This window comes from Peromyscus maniculatus, chromosome 6 (assembly GCF_049852395.1).
Source record: "Peromyscus maniculatus bairdii isolate BWxNUB_F1_BW_parent chromosome 6, HU_Pman_BW_mat_3.1, whole genome shotgun sequence".
In the NCBI taxonomy this organism is placed as follows: Eukaryota; Metazoa; Chordata; class Mammalia; order Rodentia; family Cricetidae; genus Peromyscus; species Peromyscus maniculatus.
In genome coordinates, this window is record NC_134857.1 from 125887348 (window position 1) to 125905332 (window position 17985).

Genomic DNA, 17985 nt, shown 5'->3' on the forward strand with positions numbered 1-17985 from the left:
ACATGGATCCTGGGGATTCCAACACAGGTCCTAATATTTGCAAGGCAGAGATAGGCCTCTGAGCCATCTCTTCAGCCCCACCTTTCAGACGTATTTCAGGTTCCTCCCCTAGGTAGTCGCATCCCTGTCCTTCAGTTGGCAAAACTAGAAATCCAGGAGTCATCCCTGATTCCTGTTCTGTTGCCCACAGCCAACCTACTACTAAGTCATACCGTTTTTCCCCCCTGAATATGTCTCTGAAGATAAATCTCCTCTAAGCTGCCTTCTGCCTTTTCCTTATTTCAGATGGCCTCATCTGTCACCTAGCTAGTAACAGTGGTGCCCGACATGGCCCTTCCTCTTTCCTCTAGTTTATTTTCTAAGTTGCCATGTAGTGTTCCGAATCAGGGATCCGAGCCTGACATCACTTTTTTTTTTTAATGTGGCATATTTTACTTTTTATTATTATATTCCTTCTTTTTATTTTATTTTATTTTACAATACCATTCAGTTCTACATATCAGCCATGGGTTCCCCTATTCTCCCCTCTCCCACACCCTCCCCTTACCCCCAGCCTACCCCCCATTCCCACCTCCTCCAGGGCAAATCCTCCCCCGAGGACTGCAATCAACCTGGTAGACTCAGTCCAGGCAGGTCCAGTCCCTTCCTCCCAGACTGAGCCAAGTGTCCCTGCATAAGCTCCAGGTTTCAAACAGCCAACTCATGCACTGAGCACAGGACTTGGTCCCACTGCCTAGTTGCCTCCCAAACTGATCAAGCCAATCAACTGTCTCACCTATTCAGAGGGCCTGATCCAGCTGGGGGCCCCTCAGCCTTTGGTTCATAGTTCATGTGTTTCCATTCATTTGGCTATTTTTTTCAATAATTGAGTAGAACCGAAATTTATTATAAGCCACAGTCGTCCTAGAGACCTCCATACTATATATATATAGCCTCTATGGTTCTATGGGCGGCGGTCTGATTGTTCTTTATTTTATATCTAGAATCCTCTTATGAGGGAGTACATACCATGACTGTCTTTCTGGGTTTGGGTTACCTCACTCAGGATGATTTTTTCTAGTTCCATCCATTTGCCTGCAAATTTCATGCTTTCATTGTTTTTCTCTGCTGAGTAGTACTCCATTGTGTATATGTACCACATGTTTTCCATCCATTCTTCTGTTGATGGGCATCTAGGTTGTTTCCAAGTTCTGGCTATTACAAACAGTGCTGCTATGAACATAGCTGAGCATGTATCTTTATGGTATGAATCAGCATTCCTTGGGTATATGCCCCAGAGTGGGATGGCTGGGTCTTGAGGTAGTTCGATTCCTAATTTTCTGAGAAACCGCCATACTGATTTCCACAGTGGTTGTACAAGTTTACATTCCCACCAACAGTGGAGGAGTGTTCCCTTTGCTCCACATCCTCTCCAACATTGACTGTCATTGGTGTTTTTGATTGTAGCCATTCTGACAGGTGTAAGGTGGTATCTCAGAGTCGTTTTGATTTGCATTTCTTTGATGATTAAGGATGTTGAGCATTTCTTTAAATGTCTTTCAGCCATTTGTAGTTCTTACTTTGTGAATTCTCTGTTTAGCTCTTTAGCCGATTTTTTAATTGGACTGTTCAGTATTTTGATGTCTAGTTTCTTGAGTTCTTTATATACTGTGGAGATCAATCCTCTGTCAGATGTGGGGTTGGTGAAGATCTTTTCCCATTCTGTTGGCTGTCTTTTTGTCTTATTGACTGTGTCTTTTGCCCTGCAAAAGCTTCTCAGTTTCAAGAGGTCCCATTTATTAATTGTTGTGCTCAGGGTCTGTGCTGTTGGTGTTTTATTTAGGAAATGGTCTCCGGTGCCAATGCGTTCAAGAGTGCTTCCTACTTTCTTTTCTATTAAGTTTAGTGTAACTGGATTTATGTTTAGGTCTTTGATCCACTTGGACTTGAGTTTTGTGCATGGTGACAGATATGGATCTATTTGTAATCTTTTACATATTGACATCCAGTTATGCCAGCACCATTTGTTGAAGATACTTTCTTTTTTCCATTGTATAGTTTTGGCTCCTTTGTCAAAAACCAGGTGTTCATATGTGCATGGATTAATGTCAGGGTCTTCAATTCGATTCCATTGGTCCGTACTGACATCACTTTTTGCACATGTTCATGTGTATATAAAAACGTGTACAAAACTCTGACTGTGACCTGAAAGACAGCTGGCAGGTACCAGACACCTTCTTACCCCATTTCCAGCATCGTCATCACAGTGCCACCCAGCTTTAGTCCACCTCTGGGAACCCAGGGGCACGATGGCTCAGGGGTAAAGGCTGTAGACTGAAGGAATGAGCACTTGCCATCTAAGTGTGAGGACCCAAGTCAAGACCCCAGTGGGCACATCCTGTGCTCATACAGTGAGGTGAGAGGTGACAGCTGGAGACTTGAAGCTGCCCAGACTCCACATGGGCACCGGGTTTTTGACCCATTCACACAAAGATTAATTTTTTGAGAGTTTGACTTTCTGCTCCACAATGTATTCATATTTATTTCAATTTAAAAATGTGTAAAGTCCTTGTTGACTAAAGTAGACATAGAGTTGAATGAAGAAGAAACAGCAGGCAGCCATGACATGCTCATCACTTGGTTTTAGGCAGCTCTGACATCCTGTCTCAGGAGAGAATGTGTCCCCAGTGGCTCCTGCTGGCACCCACGGAAGGCTTTTCCTGTGGACACGGTGGTGTTACTTCTATTTCTGCCTCAGTCTGCGTACCTTTCTCCATCTTCACCGCTGCATGAGATCCTTCTTCATCTTTCAGGGCTCAGCTCAGATGCCATCTCCTTTGCAAAGCCACACAAACACAGGGGAGAACTAGTCACTCTTTCCTACTCTTCCATCTGAGTAAAACAATGTGCAGCTCTGGCCACTTTATACGGCACCTCCCTTCTTGACTTTAAGGCTGGGGTAATATCTCACTCCTTTAAGTGGATATCATCCAGCACAGCTCCTGATGCACTCATATATTATATTATATACACATTCATATACTGTATGCAAATATATATAATTGCTGATTCTAGAAAATAAATGCAAGAGAAATTAACAAAGGCTTTTTAAAAATTCCTTCAAACGATATATTTTCCTTTAAAAAATTTCCCCACAATCCAATAACTGCATTTAAGAACAAATTATAACCTTGTGATTTGATTGAGACACGGGCCCTGCTGTCGTCTTTAGACACACCTCAATGAATGAGTCAAAAGTCACAATACCAAGAAAGTAAAAAAAGAAAAGGGAAGTGATTAGTGATTTCTTCCTGCTGCAGATTCCTGATTGACAGAATCCTTTCTTCAGTGGGAGTGGCCAGAAGAGAGTGGCAGGATGACTAATGAACACCTATGAACTCTCAGGGGACACGGATTAAATTTGCCTCATACTTGAAGATACTCAAAATTAGTTTTAGTTTTGTTAGTTAAGTGAAGATGTAGTGAGTCAAGAGGTTACAATGGAAAATAAGGACGCCTAGAGAAATTTCAAGTTGAGTTTACCGTAGAAAATCTGACAAGTTAGAGATGAGATTGATTTTTTCTGTTTTTTTTTTTTTTTTTTTTTTTTTTTTTTTTTTTTTTTTTTTTTTAAGAGCTCAGAATGGAGGGCTGTGAAGAACATCTTTGTACAGTTATTTGCATCAGTGTCCTTGGAAGAGAGGGCAGGTGAGAAGGAAAGGGTATCCACATTTGAACTCTGACCTCTTGGGATCACTTCTAGGTTCTTGGGAAACTGTCTTAGCCTATGGCAGAGGGAACAGGGGAACATCCCCCAGTGAATTCTCAGCTTCAGAAATGAGAAAACCAGAGGGAGACACCTGACCTGGGGGCAAGGCTTAAAAATCAATCTTCTCTCTAACTTGTCAGATTTTGTACAGTAAACTCAGTTTCCTCTGAGGGAAGGAACCAATTCTAAAACATTGTGTGTATGTATAAACCCCCATGTGTGCATGTTCCTGTGTGTGTGTGTGTGTGTGTGTGTGTGTGTGTGTGTGTGTGTGTGTGTGTGTGTAGAGGCAGAGGACAACCTTGGACCTTGTTCCTCACTAGCCAACCATCTGCTTTTTTGAGACAGGCTCTCATACTGGCCCGAATCTCATCAAGTAGGCTGGACTGGTTGCCCATAAAGCCCAAGGAATCCATCCCTCTTTGCCTCCCCAACACCAGGATTACAGGCACACGCCACATGCCTGGCCTTTTTAGGTGGTTCTAGGGGTCAAACCCAGGCCCTTACATTTGTACAGTAAGCATTTTATTGATAGAATCAGCTCCTCAGCCGGACTGTGGTGGTTATAAAAAGGTAAATGTAAAAAGGCTTTGGTGAGGCATTGGAATGTGTGTTCCACTAAAGCGAGTAAGAGGAAGGAGGCATCCCCTCTCCTCTCCTCTCCTCTGCGGAGCCGTTGAGTCCAATGGGGACTTAGAATGACTCAGGCCCTGTCCGTCCCTGCACATGGTCTGTGCTGTGTAGAGAGCCGGTGTCTCCAGAGAGGCCCGTGCAGGAGCCCGGGAGGAAACAAAGCGAGACTTCTCGCTCTCTGCTCGGAGACAGCGGTGGGTGGAGAGCCACTACTACCGGTGAGAGGCTTTGGTGAGCAGGCACTGAGCTTTGGCGAACACCAGATATGTCTAATTTTTTTTTTTAACTTTTAGGGCACTTTGAATGTTTTTAAAGTGATAATACTGCATTTAAAGTAAGAAAATTATATTTAAGCCTAAGTTTGTTATTGTCTAGACAAATGTCGTTGACAAACTAAACTTTCCAAATGTCAGTGTGGGGGGGACAGTGCTTCCCTCAGAGTGAGCCAGAAAAACGTGGGGCGATTCTCCCTGAAGATCTCAGGTAGGCTCCTCAGCCAGTCCTGGTTCCCACAAAGAACTTTCTGTTAGGGAGAGAAGGGGGGAAGAGGAAGAGGGAGTCGGAGGGGAGAATGAAGTGATTCTTATGTCAGCCAAGTAGACAGTTTCGAGTTTAAAATAGAATCTGTGTTAAATAGTTTGATCATGTGAGGGCACAAGTCATAGGTTCAACCACATGATAGTTCTCCCACCCCCGAGGAGGCTAGCCAATGTCTCCTCCCACTTCTGAACAGTTGGGCGTGCTGTACCTGAAGCTGTCTAATTTGGAAAATGACATCTTTAAATTATTTGTAATGTAACCATGAGCATGTATATCTGTAATAATTAATTTTCCTTTCTCTGTGATAAAAATACTCTCACGAAAGCAGCTCGAGACTGAAGGGTTCAATCTGGGTCACAGCTGGAGCGTGTCCCAGTCCGTGAGGGCAGGCAAGGGGCTGAGGCAGCTGCCCTGTTGGTCCCACAGTCAGGAAGGAAACAGAGAGAGGCGATGCCAGAGCCTCAGCTCACTTCCTCCTGTTTAGGACCCAGGCCCACGGCTGATGCTGCGTACAGTTCGGGGCCTCTTCCCGTCTCCCTTAACCTGTTCTGTTTGATCTCTCACAGGCATTTCCAGAGCCTGTTCTCGGCCATTCTAGATCCCCGGCACGCGATGGCTGTGGAGGGAGGCTATGCTTCTTTGTGTGTATACCCACTGGTCGGCTGCCTGTGCTCCAGGGCACGGTCCCACACCCATGCATGTTAGAGACAGCATTAATTAGACTCAGTGAGTTATAAAGATGACGAAGAAGAGAACAGGAAGTTGAGGGTGGTAGGGAGGTAATGGAGGGATGGTTATAATCTAAGTATGTTGTGCATGTCTATTCTCAGAAAATAAATAAAAATTATACAAAAGACTATTTTAACCACATGTAATATCACTATTTTGCAGTCGTTTTATAATAAAAATAATTAAAAGAAGGAAACAAGGCAAAATCTCAATAGTAGTAAAATAATGACAAGCTTCTGTGCAGCTGTACAAAACATTTCCTCCCTACCCTTACTGTACAAGATATTCCTATTTGTTGTTGTTGTTCACTCTCGGTTAAAAATGAAGACAAAAACACACACGAACCCAGGATTATACAGGGTCAAGATCATCATTTTCTTCAACTTCCCTTGAAAACCTCGTCCTACAAGATGGCTTTTGAGGGTGATACTACGCACTGAGTTGCCACTGCCTCCGATATTGATGCCCTCTTTGGAAAGCCCACCAAAAGGAGTCTTCCTAAGTCTGCTTTACAGTTAACCTTTCTTCATAAATAGAATACACAACAAAAATACAGTAAATGACAGCAACTTAGTCATTTTTCACTTTTGGATGTTGTGCTAGCTGTTCTTCTATTGCTGTGATCAAACACCATGACCAAGGCGACTTAGAGAAGAGTTTGCTTTGACCCTCACTCCGGAAGATCTGAGTCCATTGCAGCAGGGTGGAGGCGGCAGGTAGGCACCGTGGGGGTGGGAGGGGGAGCTGAGAGCTCACATATGAACTGTAAGCATCAAGCAGAAAGAGCAAACTGAAGTGCCTCAAGGTTTTAACTCCCAAAGCCTGCCCTCACTGGCGACTTCCTCCGGCAAGGCCATACCTCATAAATCTCAAAACAGCGCCACCAAATGGGGACCAAGGGTTCAAATGCATGAGCCTCTGGAGGACGTTCTCACTCAAACCACCTCAGGTATCATGTACAATCCACATCAGTATGATGATGCTTTATGACTGATAGCAGAGCTAACTTGTTTATATCCGCATCATCTCAAGAGATGAATCGTACTAAGATGCTATGATGGCTGTACACTAGGTTATGGGAAAGCTCCAGCTCTGTTCTCATCTTGTGGGACCACCATCTCATATGTCATGTGCTGTTGACCAAATTATTCTTGTGCAAGGCATGCCTGGAAAATGCAGTGGAGTTGACTGGGTTATATTCAAACTGTATGTTTGCACTTCCTAGCAACACTAACACAAAATCTTAAGTTAAAATGGCAATTTGGAGGTTTATATAAATTACTTCCAAAGCTTACTTTTTGGAATAGCCATACAAAGGATTAGTATGATATGTTTTGCATGTATAAATGTACTCACGTTTATTTTATTTGAGAATGATACACCAGCAGGTTCAGGAACACAGGAACACATACCTATAACATGGTAAAGGTTAAAGCAAGACTGGCTGACGGAATCTTAACTGCTCTTCTTTCCTACCTCTGCCCTGTTTTCCAGAAATGTCTACTCAGATATTTGACTCTGGTGCCAAAGCCGGCATTCTTTTGGCTTCATGCTAGTGTATACTGATTATTTTTAAAGATTTGTTTTTATTCATGGTGTGTGTGTGCGCACGCGCGCGTGCCGGCACGAGTTCACGTGAATTGCATGTGTGTAGGCACCTGTAGGGCCAGCAGAGGGCGTCAGATTCTCTGGTGCTGGAGCTGGAGTTGGTTGGGAGCGGCCATGTGGGTGCTGAGAACTGAACTCAGGCCCTCTGCAAGATCACTAACTCTCTCTCCCTGGGCCATCTCTTCAGTCCCATAAGTGGGTTCTCTTGAGCCAATAACATCACTATGCTGATGATTGAGGCTAGTTTCCGCCCACATAGTATCTTGATATTTTGTTAAAAATCAACAGGTCAGACGTATACATAAGAATCTATTTCTAGACCCTGTTCCAGTGTTTAGATGTATTCCTTTTGTATACCACACAACTGTCTCACTCAGCCAGCTTTAGGAGTCCTGGTATTGGGTTTGGTAAATTCTCTAGTTTTGTCTTCACCAAGAGTGTTCTGTTACTCTTTCTCTGGGTTCCTTGCATTGCCATATGAGTTTTGGAGTCAGTTTGGTAAGTTCTAAAACACAGCTTGTTGGAATTCCTGTTAGGATTGGATCCAGCCTATAAATGAGCTGAGTAGAAACTGATATCTTTAACAATATTGAGTCTTTGCAACTCATGAACATGGTTGATTTTTTCCATTAGCTTTGTCCCAAAGACAAGAATGGACACCTATAAGCACATAAAATATAAGTGCTTTACATGCGTCATATTAATTAATATTCACTATTCCTTTCAGTAGAGAGATTAAACATGAATGGGAGTGGAGAGGAAGAGAGAGTAAATGACTTCTTACAAAGAAGTCAGTAAGTTACATAAAAGGGGACTTGTGCCTCCTTGAACTGACTCTAAAGCCAAACTTTTTTCATTCACTACTAGACATAACTCAGCTTCACCAGGGCCGAGGGAGGGCCATCACTCATTTCTGCAAACCTCTCCAAAATTCAGGTTGCTTCTGAACAATTATACATTCCAAATTCTTGCTACAATGATACCTTCAGCTACAGAAAGGAAAGTCAGCATTAAACTGTATGGAGTCATGTGGGCATTGCAGATTAAATCATACTTCCAAATTGCACTTGAGAATAGAGTGTGCCAGTTATATCCTCTGAGCATCTAGCTTGGCTATCCCACTTGGGATTCGGGTTAATAAACAGCAGAAACTTTTTGCACTCCATTGAAAAACAAAACTAAAAACACTTCCCCACACAAAAAGACACAAGAAAGAATAATTCCATTTATAAATTGTCTGCACGAACTGATCTAGGAGTTTCCAAAATGGTCTGTCTGCTCTGGACATAGGATACCCTGTTAGGAAGATTTACTTATTTTACAACTTAAAAGGTATTTATTTTTTTCAAGGAAAAGCATGCACACAGCTCCCCACTATCACAATTTGTGCAGATAAGTTTCCCACACTGGGGGAAATTGCAGGGGTCAGCACATCCGGAGTGCAATGGAGAAGCCTCGCCCTGGGAAAGGCACCTTCGTGATCATGGTATCTCCCTTGCCAGGTAAGGATTCATGCCCCCAAGATAATAAAAATGAAGCAATAAATTAAAACAAATCCCAAGTGATTGTAATTAAAATTAGCCAAAGTTTCTGCTGTTCTTGATAAGCAGTAGAACCAATGTTAAATGAGTTCACATTGCAAAGGAAGGCCCGGGAGCCAGGTGAACGTGACTGCAGGTGAGCCTCCGTGTGCATCCCACCCCGCCTTGCTAGCTCCATGCCACCTGTTGGAATGGTCCCCTAGTGATCCACCTCACCAGTCCCTTTCCAGCTCACAGAGAAAGCCGGTGGGGATGTTTGGTGGGAGCGCAGGGAACAGGCTGCTGGAGATGTGGGAGACAGAAGACAGCGCCACAGCCACACTCCTTCAGACGGCCTCCCCTCCCCACCTGTCTCAGAGAAAGGCCGTCCCACAAAGGGCGTGGCAGGGAACTCGAGTCTTGCGGGAGTAGGGTCACGAGGCTGGGGCCAAAGGAGGGAGGATGGCTGGAGCCTGTGGGGCTCGGAGCCCAGAGTGACCCTGCGCTGATGCGTCGCATCCCTCGGCGGCTAGAAGGACCTGACTCCTCCCCGTGGGTCCCCGCTGTTCCCTCGGGTGCGCCCTCGGCGCGCCTTGGGCCGCAGGTGAGCCTAGCCCAGCGCTGCCGGGGGCATCAGGTGTCGTGTGAACCTTGCTTGCTGGCGCTCGGGGAGGGAGCCCGATGTCTCCAGCAGCAGGTGACAGAAAGCGGGAGGGTAGGGGCCAGGACACCTGCGCCAGCCATGGAGGGCACACAGAGGGGAGCGGAGTGCGAGATGCACCGGTTTGGCACAACCGGGGCTCCGCCATGGACCACAGGTCAGTGGGGCTCGCGGCTGGGGTGGAAACACCCTCTCTGCGTCACCTCGGCAAGGTCTGGAGGAGACAGCAGAGTCCTGGCTGTCCATAGCTGTGTTTCCCGGGAAGCAAGCTGCGAGAATCCCGTGCAGGATGCCACCCCAGCCCAGAGTGGGTTCTCTCTGGGAGCCTGTGCCCCGGGAGGCCAACTGGACTCCCACCAGGGTCTCAGAGACCATTCTTGGAGTGGCTTCGTGTCTGCTCTTAACTTGGGCTCTCCCTTTGTAAAGCTGTGGCCAGGGGTAGAAATGGGGGCAACAGCACGGGCTCTGCGCTGGTCGGACTCTGGCAGGTTGCAGAAGCCGGAGATCCCAGGGTGTGGTGTCCGGATGACAGCAGGCCAGCCTTGGCTTTCTCGCTCGGAACCAGCACCACAGGGGTAGTCCCATGGCATAGAAGAAGAGGAAGGAGGCGCGGCAGAGAGAGTAGAACTGTTCTCATTTTGCAGGAGCGAAAACTGGGGCTCGGTTTGGACCTAGAGAGTTGTCTGAAGTCATAGACTTGTCAAATTGTAGAACCAGAGAGGGAGGGCGGAAAGAAGGGAGGGGTCTGGTGAGAAGCAGCGATGCTGAAGAAGCAGGTTGGGGCAGTTTGTGGTGCTTTCTCCAAATCACACATTCCCTCTCTATCGCTACATTTGTGCAGCTCAACCCAATTTAGCCTCTGGCTGCCATCTAAGTGTGTGAGTCAGTCTAGGGCCAGCACCCTGACATCCGAGGTAGACTCCTGCGGGGTCCCTGTGCAGGCCTTCACACCAGAAAAAGAGCGGGGTCAATACCTGGTCGGCCAGCGTGGCTCCCCATGGTTTGTAAGTTTAGCAGTCAGCCCGGAATGAAAGCTGGGTTTCTGGAACAACCTGAGCAGCGTTTTGAATAAATTAATGGTGGTTGGCTGTTTTCTCTTTGTTCCTGCCGGTTACTGTTACACGGTGTATGGCTAGTGTGTTTAAAGTTTAATTTTCTCTGTATCATAATGGAAAGGGGTTTGGTGGGACTTCAGATCAGTAGTCCACAAACACACTTTACTCCAACACGTTCATTACTGTAGTTATTCATATGTAGTAATCAACAGAAATTGTTTTAAGTCTGTCCCAGTTAGGGTTTCTACTGCTGTGATAAAACACCATGACCAAAAGTAACTCAGGGAGGAAAGGGTTTATATCAGCTTAGAACTCTCTTGTAGGATCACAGTTCATCACTGTGGGAAGTCAGGAACTCTCTTGTAGGATCGCAGTTCATCACTGTGGGAAGTCAGGCACGGGGTGAACTTGGCCAGGCGGGAACTGGAGCAGAAGCCGTGGTGAAGCTCTGCTTGCTCAGCTTTCTTTCTTTCTTTTTCTCCTTTTTTTTTAAAAATCAATTCTTTATGTCTTTCACATCACACATCTCCATCCCATTCATTTCTCTGTCCCTTCAAATCCACCCTTTGCCCTTGCAACCCCCCTCCCCCTCCAAATAAAATAAAATAAAATTTTAGAGAAATAAAAGAGAAGGAAAAAAATCAGTCTCGTCCTGGAAGCTGCAGTGTGACTCAGTGAGTCACTCAGTAAACCGTCTTGTCCATATATCTTTACTTGCAAGTGTTCATTACAGAGATCATAGGTCTGGTTCTAGGCCTCTGGTATCTGCTACACTGTCGATGCTGGGCTCTCACTGGGACTCCTCTTTGTTATCCTGTTGTTGCCCTGTGCTGTGGAGATCCTGCAGCTTTGGGTCTGCAGCACCAGCAGACCACAGATGGGGTGGATACTGGGGTGGGCCAACACATAATCCTGGTTCTGGGCCTGGGTAGTTGCAGGGTTGGTCAGCCTGCCAGCTCTCCCTTGTACTCACCACTAGGGCAGACTCCTGCATTGTTCTGGTGAGTTCACCCCTGGTAGCAATGAGCAAGCAGCGGGGGCCAGTTCTCCTGATTTCACATCCTCAGGGTCAGATCTCCCACACCCACACCTTCAGGGCCAGCTCTACTGGGCCGCCCAGGCATGGCACAGGGGCCACTCTCCTAAGTACTGCTGTTGATGAGGGGCAGAGCCAGCTCTCCTGCTCTTATGACCTCAGGGCAGCCCTCCCACCTGCCCCCCCACCTTCCACCCATGCTGCCACATGACAGATGAGTAATGGAGACGGCTCTCCATGCTCACAACTACAGGGCTGGCTCGCCCACACCTCTGCCAACAGGATGGGCTCTATTTGTGCTGCCCAGGTGGGGTGCAGGGCCTGCTCTCCGGAGCGTTGCAGCTGGTGGGGGACAGGGGTAGCTCTCTTGCCCCTCTGACCTCAGGGCCGGCTCCCTCTAACCCCCATGCTGCCACATGAGAGAGGAGGAACGGGGACATCAGCTTGTTTTCTTATACCACCTAGGACCATCTACCCAGGGATGGCCACTCCCTCCCCCAAGGGGACTGAGCCTCCCACCTTAACATTAAGAAACAGCCCTAAGGACATGCCTACAGGCCAATCTTACAGAGGTGTTTTCTCCATTAAGATTCCCTCTTCCAAGGTATGTCTGGATTGTGTCAAGTTAATGAAAACCAACCAGTTCAAAGTCCCACAGACATAAGGGAGAGAAAAAAAAAAGCCATCAGTTCTTGGAGTTTCACTCAAGAACATCTTACCTCTTTCTTCAAAGGAGTAGAGTGAAGGGCTGGGTATGTGACTGAGCAATCGGAGTGCTTGTCTCACATGAACAAGACTGGGGGCTCTAGCCCCAGCTTGGCAGAAACAAATGCTGTCTAAAACATCCCACTGTGTTTTATTTGTTTGCCATGCCTTTTCCTCTCCTTTATGTCTTTACCCAAGAACTGTTACATATACTCATGCTCTGAGGTGGCTTGTAACACTGGGACAAAACCATACCTTAATGCACGCCATTATGGTTGTCTTCGGAAGGAACTGACTGCATTTGTTACATACTAATATGTTTTATGCATTATTCTCTTCACTCAGCAGTGGCCTTATTTATCACTTTTCATTAATCAGGAGTTTAGAATGTCTCCCATGACTGGTTTTTATAGCCCAAATCTCCATTTCAGGAATGCTGGGTTTGCTGAGAATGTTGTAATCTATATCCAACGTGTGATTCTAGACTTGGAAAGCAGTAGGTTTAATTTATCAGATGTATGAATGTAGGCTAAATTCTTCTCCCTTCATCATTAAGTGCAAGTTATTATGAAAACATTAAACTCAGATGGGCTTCTGTTCTATGTGGAAAAACTCTACTCTCTTGGTGAGTGTAGGGTATTTTATTTGAATGTGTTTCCATAGTATCACTGAGGGGGAATCCCAGGTAACTTGCAGTCTCTGGAGAGACTTCTTCATCAGTTTGAAAAGTTTCTTCAACCCTTTCAAAGAGGCAAAAGAAATAGTATGAAGTATGAAGCACATGCTTCAGATATCCTGGGTAAGAGGAAACAAGTTCAAGCATTGGGCCATTTGGGAAAGGGGCTGCAGTTGAGGGCTGTTTTCCCCTCTGTAGCAGAGCTCAGTTCTGGAGGCTCACACAGTCCCTAGGAATCTCGTTGATGTTAGAGAGCCTCCCTGCCTAGTTGGGATAGAGTGTAAGAGAGGCTGCCTGCTTACACTCCGTGTTTAGGCCCTATTTGCGTTTATTTAATAGCTGCTACAATCTTCCGAGGATAGATATTATCATTTTGCAGGAGTAAGGCTCAATGTGGGCTGAGTGAGTTGACACAAGTCATAGAAGGATCGAGATCTAAACCAGTTCTTGGTTCTTACAAAGTCTGTTTATTGATTAATAATTGTATGGAAGTTTTTGTTTCTCCCCAGAGAGGAAAATGAATGACCATATCCACGTGAAAATCTGCATATCATTTCAGGGTCCATTTACTCTCTGAAGTTCTTATTCAGCCTCTCAGGCCCCGATCTTTGCAAAAACTGTATCTGGTACCCACTGAGCCAGAAAGCAAACACATACCATACACAGCCTTACATGCAAACATGAAATCTTTTGCTAATAGGAGCAGACCTTGGAGCTGTTAACTTTCAACTAGGCAAGAATTCACTTAAGTAGTTGAAACCAGTCGGAGACTTATATCCCGTTATAATCCATGCTCACCTGAGATGGTGTGGGAGTACAGGACAGCTCTATGGACCCTGGGGCAGCCATGCGAGCTTTCTTGGACACACTACCACAGCTCCACACTGCCAGCTGCAGCAGGCTTGGGCACCCTTAATCTTTCAGGTACTTCCGTTCGGGGAAAACTGGATCCTCGGCTTTGATATGGAAAAGAATTTCAGGACTAGTTAAGAGGCAGAGTGGGAGTTTATTAATGCTATTTTAGTACACTTTTAAAGCATGAGGGTGAAGAGAGAAAGAGAAGTGGTCAAGAAGGAAGAGTAAGGCATCCTTCTGCATGAGTGTGGGATTCTTAAGAGAGGATCATAATCGTCCTAGTGTTAGCCTCATGTACCATCGTGGTGGCTCTCAAGCCACATCTCAAAGCGTTGCTGGGAAACTTCCTGTCTCATTTTTTGGTAAGTAGGATGGCAGGTGGCTCCAGAGATATCTGGGGGTGGAAGCAGAGCCCAAGAGCCACTAGGGCCGTGCAAGGGGTTTTTAATACGTCCTTTTCCTATTAAGGGGGTTTCCTAGTGAGCGTTCTAGAAAACTGCGGGTTTACAGTTGTAAAGGGAGGAAGGCCTTAAGCAAATGTTAATTGTTCTAGAACATTTGATTCTCAGCTGGTGAGAAGCCCCCCCATTCTTTTCTCATGTCCCCTGCTTCCCCCCCCCCATCTTTCTATTCTGTCTGACTGACAGGGATCCTTTGACGTGGGCTTGTGCCTTTCCCCACTGAGTGGAAATGTTTGGTTCCCTCCCTAGAGATGGCGAACCCTGAGGTGGCGGGAAGCAGCTGCAGCCCTCACCAGGATGAAAATCACTGCACTTTTCACCAGAGCTCGTCCCCCAGTGAAGAGCTTCTCTTAGAAGACCAGATGAGGCGGAAACTCAAATTTTTTTTTATGAATCCTTGTGAGAAGTTTTGGGCTCGGGGTAGGAAGCCATGGAAACTCGCCATACAAATTCTGAAAATCGCAATGGTGACTGTCCAGGTGAGCATCTCCCAGCACAAGTTAGGTGCAAACCTCTTTGCACACCAGAGAAGGAGGGCCTTGTTCATGAGACAGCTTTTACCTAAAGACATCAAAAACATAAGAAAAAACACACCTGTCTAAGTTAGGGTTTTATTGCTGTGAAGGGACACCATGACCACAGCAATTCTTATAAAGAAAAACATTTAACTGGGGCTGACTTACAGTTTCAGGCCATTGTCTTCATGATGGGAAACATGGGGGTGTTCAAGCAGACATGGTGCTGGAGAAGGAGCTGAGAGTCCTACATCTGGATCCACAGGCAACAGGAGGAGACTGTGTGCCACACTGGGCCTAGCTTGAGCATGAGACCTCAAAGGCCACCCCACAGTGACACACTTCTTCCCACAAGCCACACCTCCTCCACACCTCCTAATAGTGCCACACCTTGTGGGCCAAGCATTGAAACACACAAGTCTATGGGGCCATTCCTATTCAAACCACCACAGCAACTCCAAACCCTTCTTTCTTTAACATTTCTGAAAGACTTTGGCTTTTTATTTTCTCTCTCCCTCTCTCTCTCTCCCTCCTTCTCTCTCTCTCTCTCTCTCTCTCTCTCTCTCTCTCTCTCTCTCTCTCCCCCTCCCTCCTTCTCTCTCTCTCTCTCTCTCTCTCTCTCTCTCTCTCTCTCTTACATTTCCTTTAAAAATTATTTTGAGACAGGCTCTCACTATTTAGCTCTAGTTGGCCTGGAACTCTCTATGTAGACCAGACTGGCCTTGAACTCATGGATATCCACCTGTCTCTTGCTTCCCAGTGCGGGTATTCAAGGCATACATCATGGCATCCAGCTTATTTTCATTATTATAATTTTACTATCATAATAGTTTTCAGGAATAAACATTTTTAACATTTGGATCCTAATGAAGACATTTCTTGAGAGGGATCTAAATCTTCCACAGATACTAGCTGACTCCCAACATGAGGTTATTCTTTTATTCCTAATATTCTGGGAATTCCTTTCTCTAGAAACTGCATGGATTTTTGCTGTAGGCAATCTCATGGATTCTTACAGGCCCAGATCATGAGAGATGTGTAGTGGAAGAATGTGGAGTCGGCAGATGGGAACTTGTATCAGCCTGTAAAATAAGTGCCTTCATTTTTGTGAGAAGGGAAAATTTCAATCTATTTTCCATAGCTTCTTTAAAATTTTTTTTTTGAGGAATCATGTTTTGTGATAGTTGTCTAAACTGCTGTGGTTTATTATAAAAATGGACCTTGGGAGTTGGCAAGATGGCTTCCCTGGTAAAGGTGCTCACCGCCAAACAGACAACCTGGATTTGATTCCCAGAACCCACATGGTAGAAGGTGAGAACTGACTCCTGTCAATCATCTTTTGACCTCCACACATGTGTGCACACATGAACAAAATAAACAAATGTCAAAAAAAGGACCCTCCTGCTGGTGAGGGGAAGTATCACTTGTTAAAAGCAGAACAAACACGAAGGCCAAGTTTAGGTTAGTATTTTTATTTTCTGTTCTTGGTGAATACCTGTTATTGAAGGAGAGTTTTTTTTTTTAAATGTTAAGATTGCTAATTTTAATTGCTTGTTAAAAATAAGTACTTGTGATTAGTAAACCAAGGCAGTTTCTAGAATCATTTGAAGTTGGTGGAATTCTTGTTTAGATTTCTAACCCTAGACTTGGACCACTCTGTCCCAGTGCATGGTTTCATGCCATTCTAACCATCCTCCAATTGGAGAAATCCCAGCTTCTCTCACCTTACAGAAAGGTACTGATGCTTACAGTGTTTAAAAGGCCTCTGCCTCAGAAGTGGCGGCATGGAGACTCCAGAGGCAGATGCCCTTCCTCGTCAATTTATCACCATGGAAACATGCTCAGTTCTCAGTATAATACTTGGCAAGTTGCACTTGAAATTTTATTTCCAGGTGATAATGAAATATGTCACAGCACTGAAAGGCTTATTTGTGTCATTTATATGGGGGAGCCTGTACCAGTTAGATAAGAATGCTATTTACTTAGATAATAATAGATACATTTGGGTGATGGCTCTGTGCCAAGCTTTTAATATATCTATATCTATATAATACACACACACACACACACACACACACACACACACACACACACAAACGCTCATGCTCAAGTCTTAAACTGGACCTGAGCTGTGCATGTCTGTCTCTCAGACAGTGGTGAGACTTAGTGTGCAGTGTTCCCTGTGTGATACAGGAAACTATAGCAGAGAACAAGGACGCACAGTCTTCGATTTGCACACTCTAAGAGTTACGTTCATAATTACTCACTCATCTTTATAGAGAATCCCTAATAGTTACTAGTGTGGCCAAGAGGACTCTTAGTCAGTGGTTTAAGCCTTTTGGTAAGAAACACACAAAGGTGTTTGGTAAGTATGTTTTTTGTTTGTTTGTTTTGAAATGGGGTCTCAATGTATTGTTCAGGCTAGTTTGGAACTCACTATGGAGGCTAGACTGGCCTCAAAGTCTATGCAATCCCGTGATCTTAGCCTCCTGAGTGCTGGAATCCAGGCAGCAGCCTCCATACCTAACATTCGCAATATCTTTCCCTCCCTTCTCTCCCCGCTCTCCTTCAGACTCTTTTAAAGAAAAACTACATTTAATTCCCTCCCTTCCTCCCTCCCTCCCTCCCTCCCTCCCTCTCTCCCTCCCTCCCTCCCTTCCTCCCTCCCTCCCTCCTTCCCTCCTTCCCTCCCTCCCTCCCTCTCTCTGCCATCTGTGTGACAGTACCCCTACCCCTAGAAGCCAGAATAGGGTGTCATTTCTCCTGGGGCTAGGATTACAGGGCATTGTGGCATTGTGTGCAGACTGGAACTCCAGTCCTTTGCAGGAGCAGCAATGTTTAATCACTGAGTCATCTCTCCAGCCCCCATACCTGACTCTTTCTGTCTTGTTTTTCTCTGTGTAACCCTGGCTGTCCTGGAACTCTCTTTGTAGACCAGGCTGGCCTTGAACTCATGAAGATCCACCTGCCTCTGCCTCCCAAGAGCTGAGACTAAAGGTGTGAGCCACCACACCCAGTGATCCGGATCTCTAACTCTTAACTGTAATATCTTCTTAGTCTGGATCTGAGCACTCAAACACATTGTACACAGGCTACTTTGTCACTGGGAAAATGAAAATGACTTGGTGATGAATGTCTCTAGAACTGGGAGGTTTTGCTTTTCAGCAGCAGAAGGAAAATGTCTGTATCTCTAAGTGCCCCCACCCCAAGGTCCCATTTCTCTCATCATCTGTCTCGTTCTCT

The 17985-nt window shown here is 45.5% G+C and overlaps 1 protein-coding gene and 1 non-coding gene across 4 annotated transcripts in view; one reads left to right on the plus strand and one right to left on the minus strand.

The window, feature by feature from the left end:
* Positions 1-8604: 8604 nt before the first annotated feature.
* Positions 8605-8768, minus strand: LOC121830651 (U1 spliceosomal RNA). Its single transcript, XR_006073869.1, has one exon. It is a non-coding gene; the product is annotated as a U1 spliceosomal RNA (small nuclear RNA).
* A 387-nt stretch (positions 8769-9155) lies between these two features.
* The window catches only part of Mcoln3 (mucolipin TRP cation channel 3), a 33820-nt gene continuing 24990 nt past the window's right edge, over positions 9156-17985 (plus strand). Inside the window, exons 1-2 of one of the 3 annotated variants that reach the window (XM_006984735.4) lie at positions 9156-9382; positions 14477-14706. In XM_006984735.4, the coding sequence (XP_006984797.1) occupies positions 14479-14706 (228 nt within the window). In that variant the 5' untranslated portion in view covers positions 9156-9382; positions 14477-14478. Of the gene's footprint in view, positions 9383-9438; positions 9597-14476; positions 14707-17985 lie in introns of those variants that run through there. The other 2 variants (XM_076575120.1, XM_076575119.1) reach the window with 2 other exon arrangements.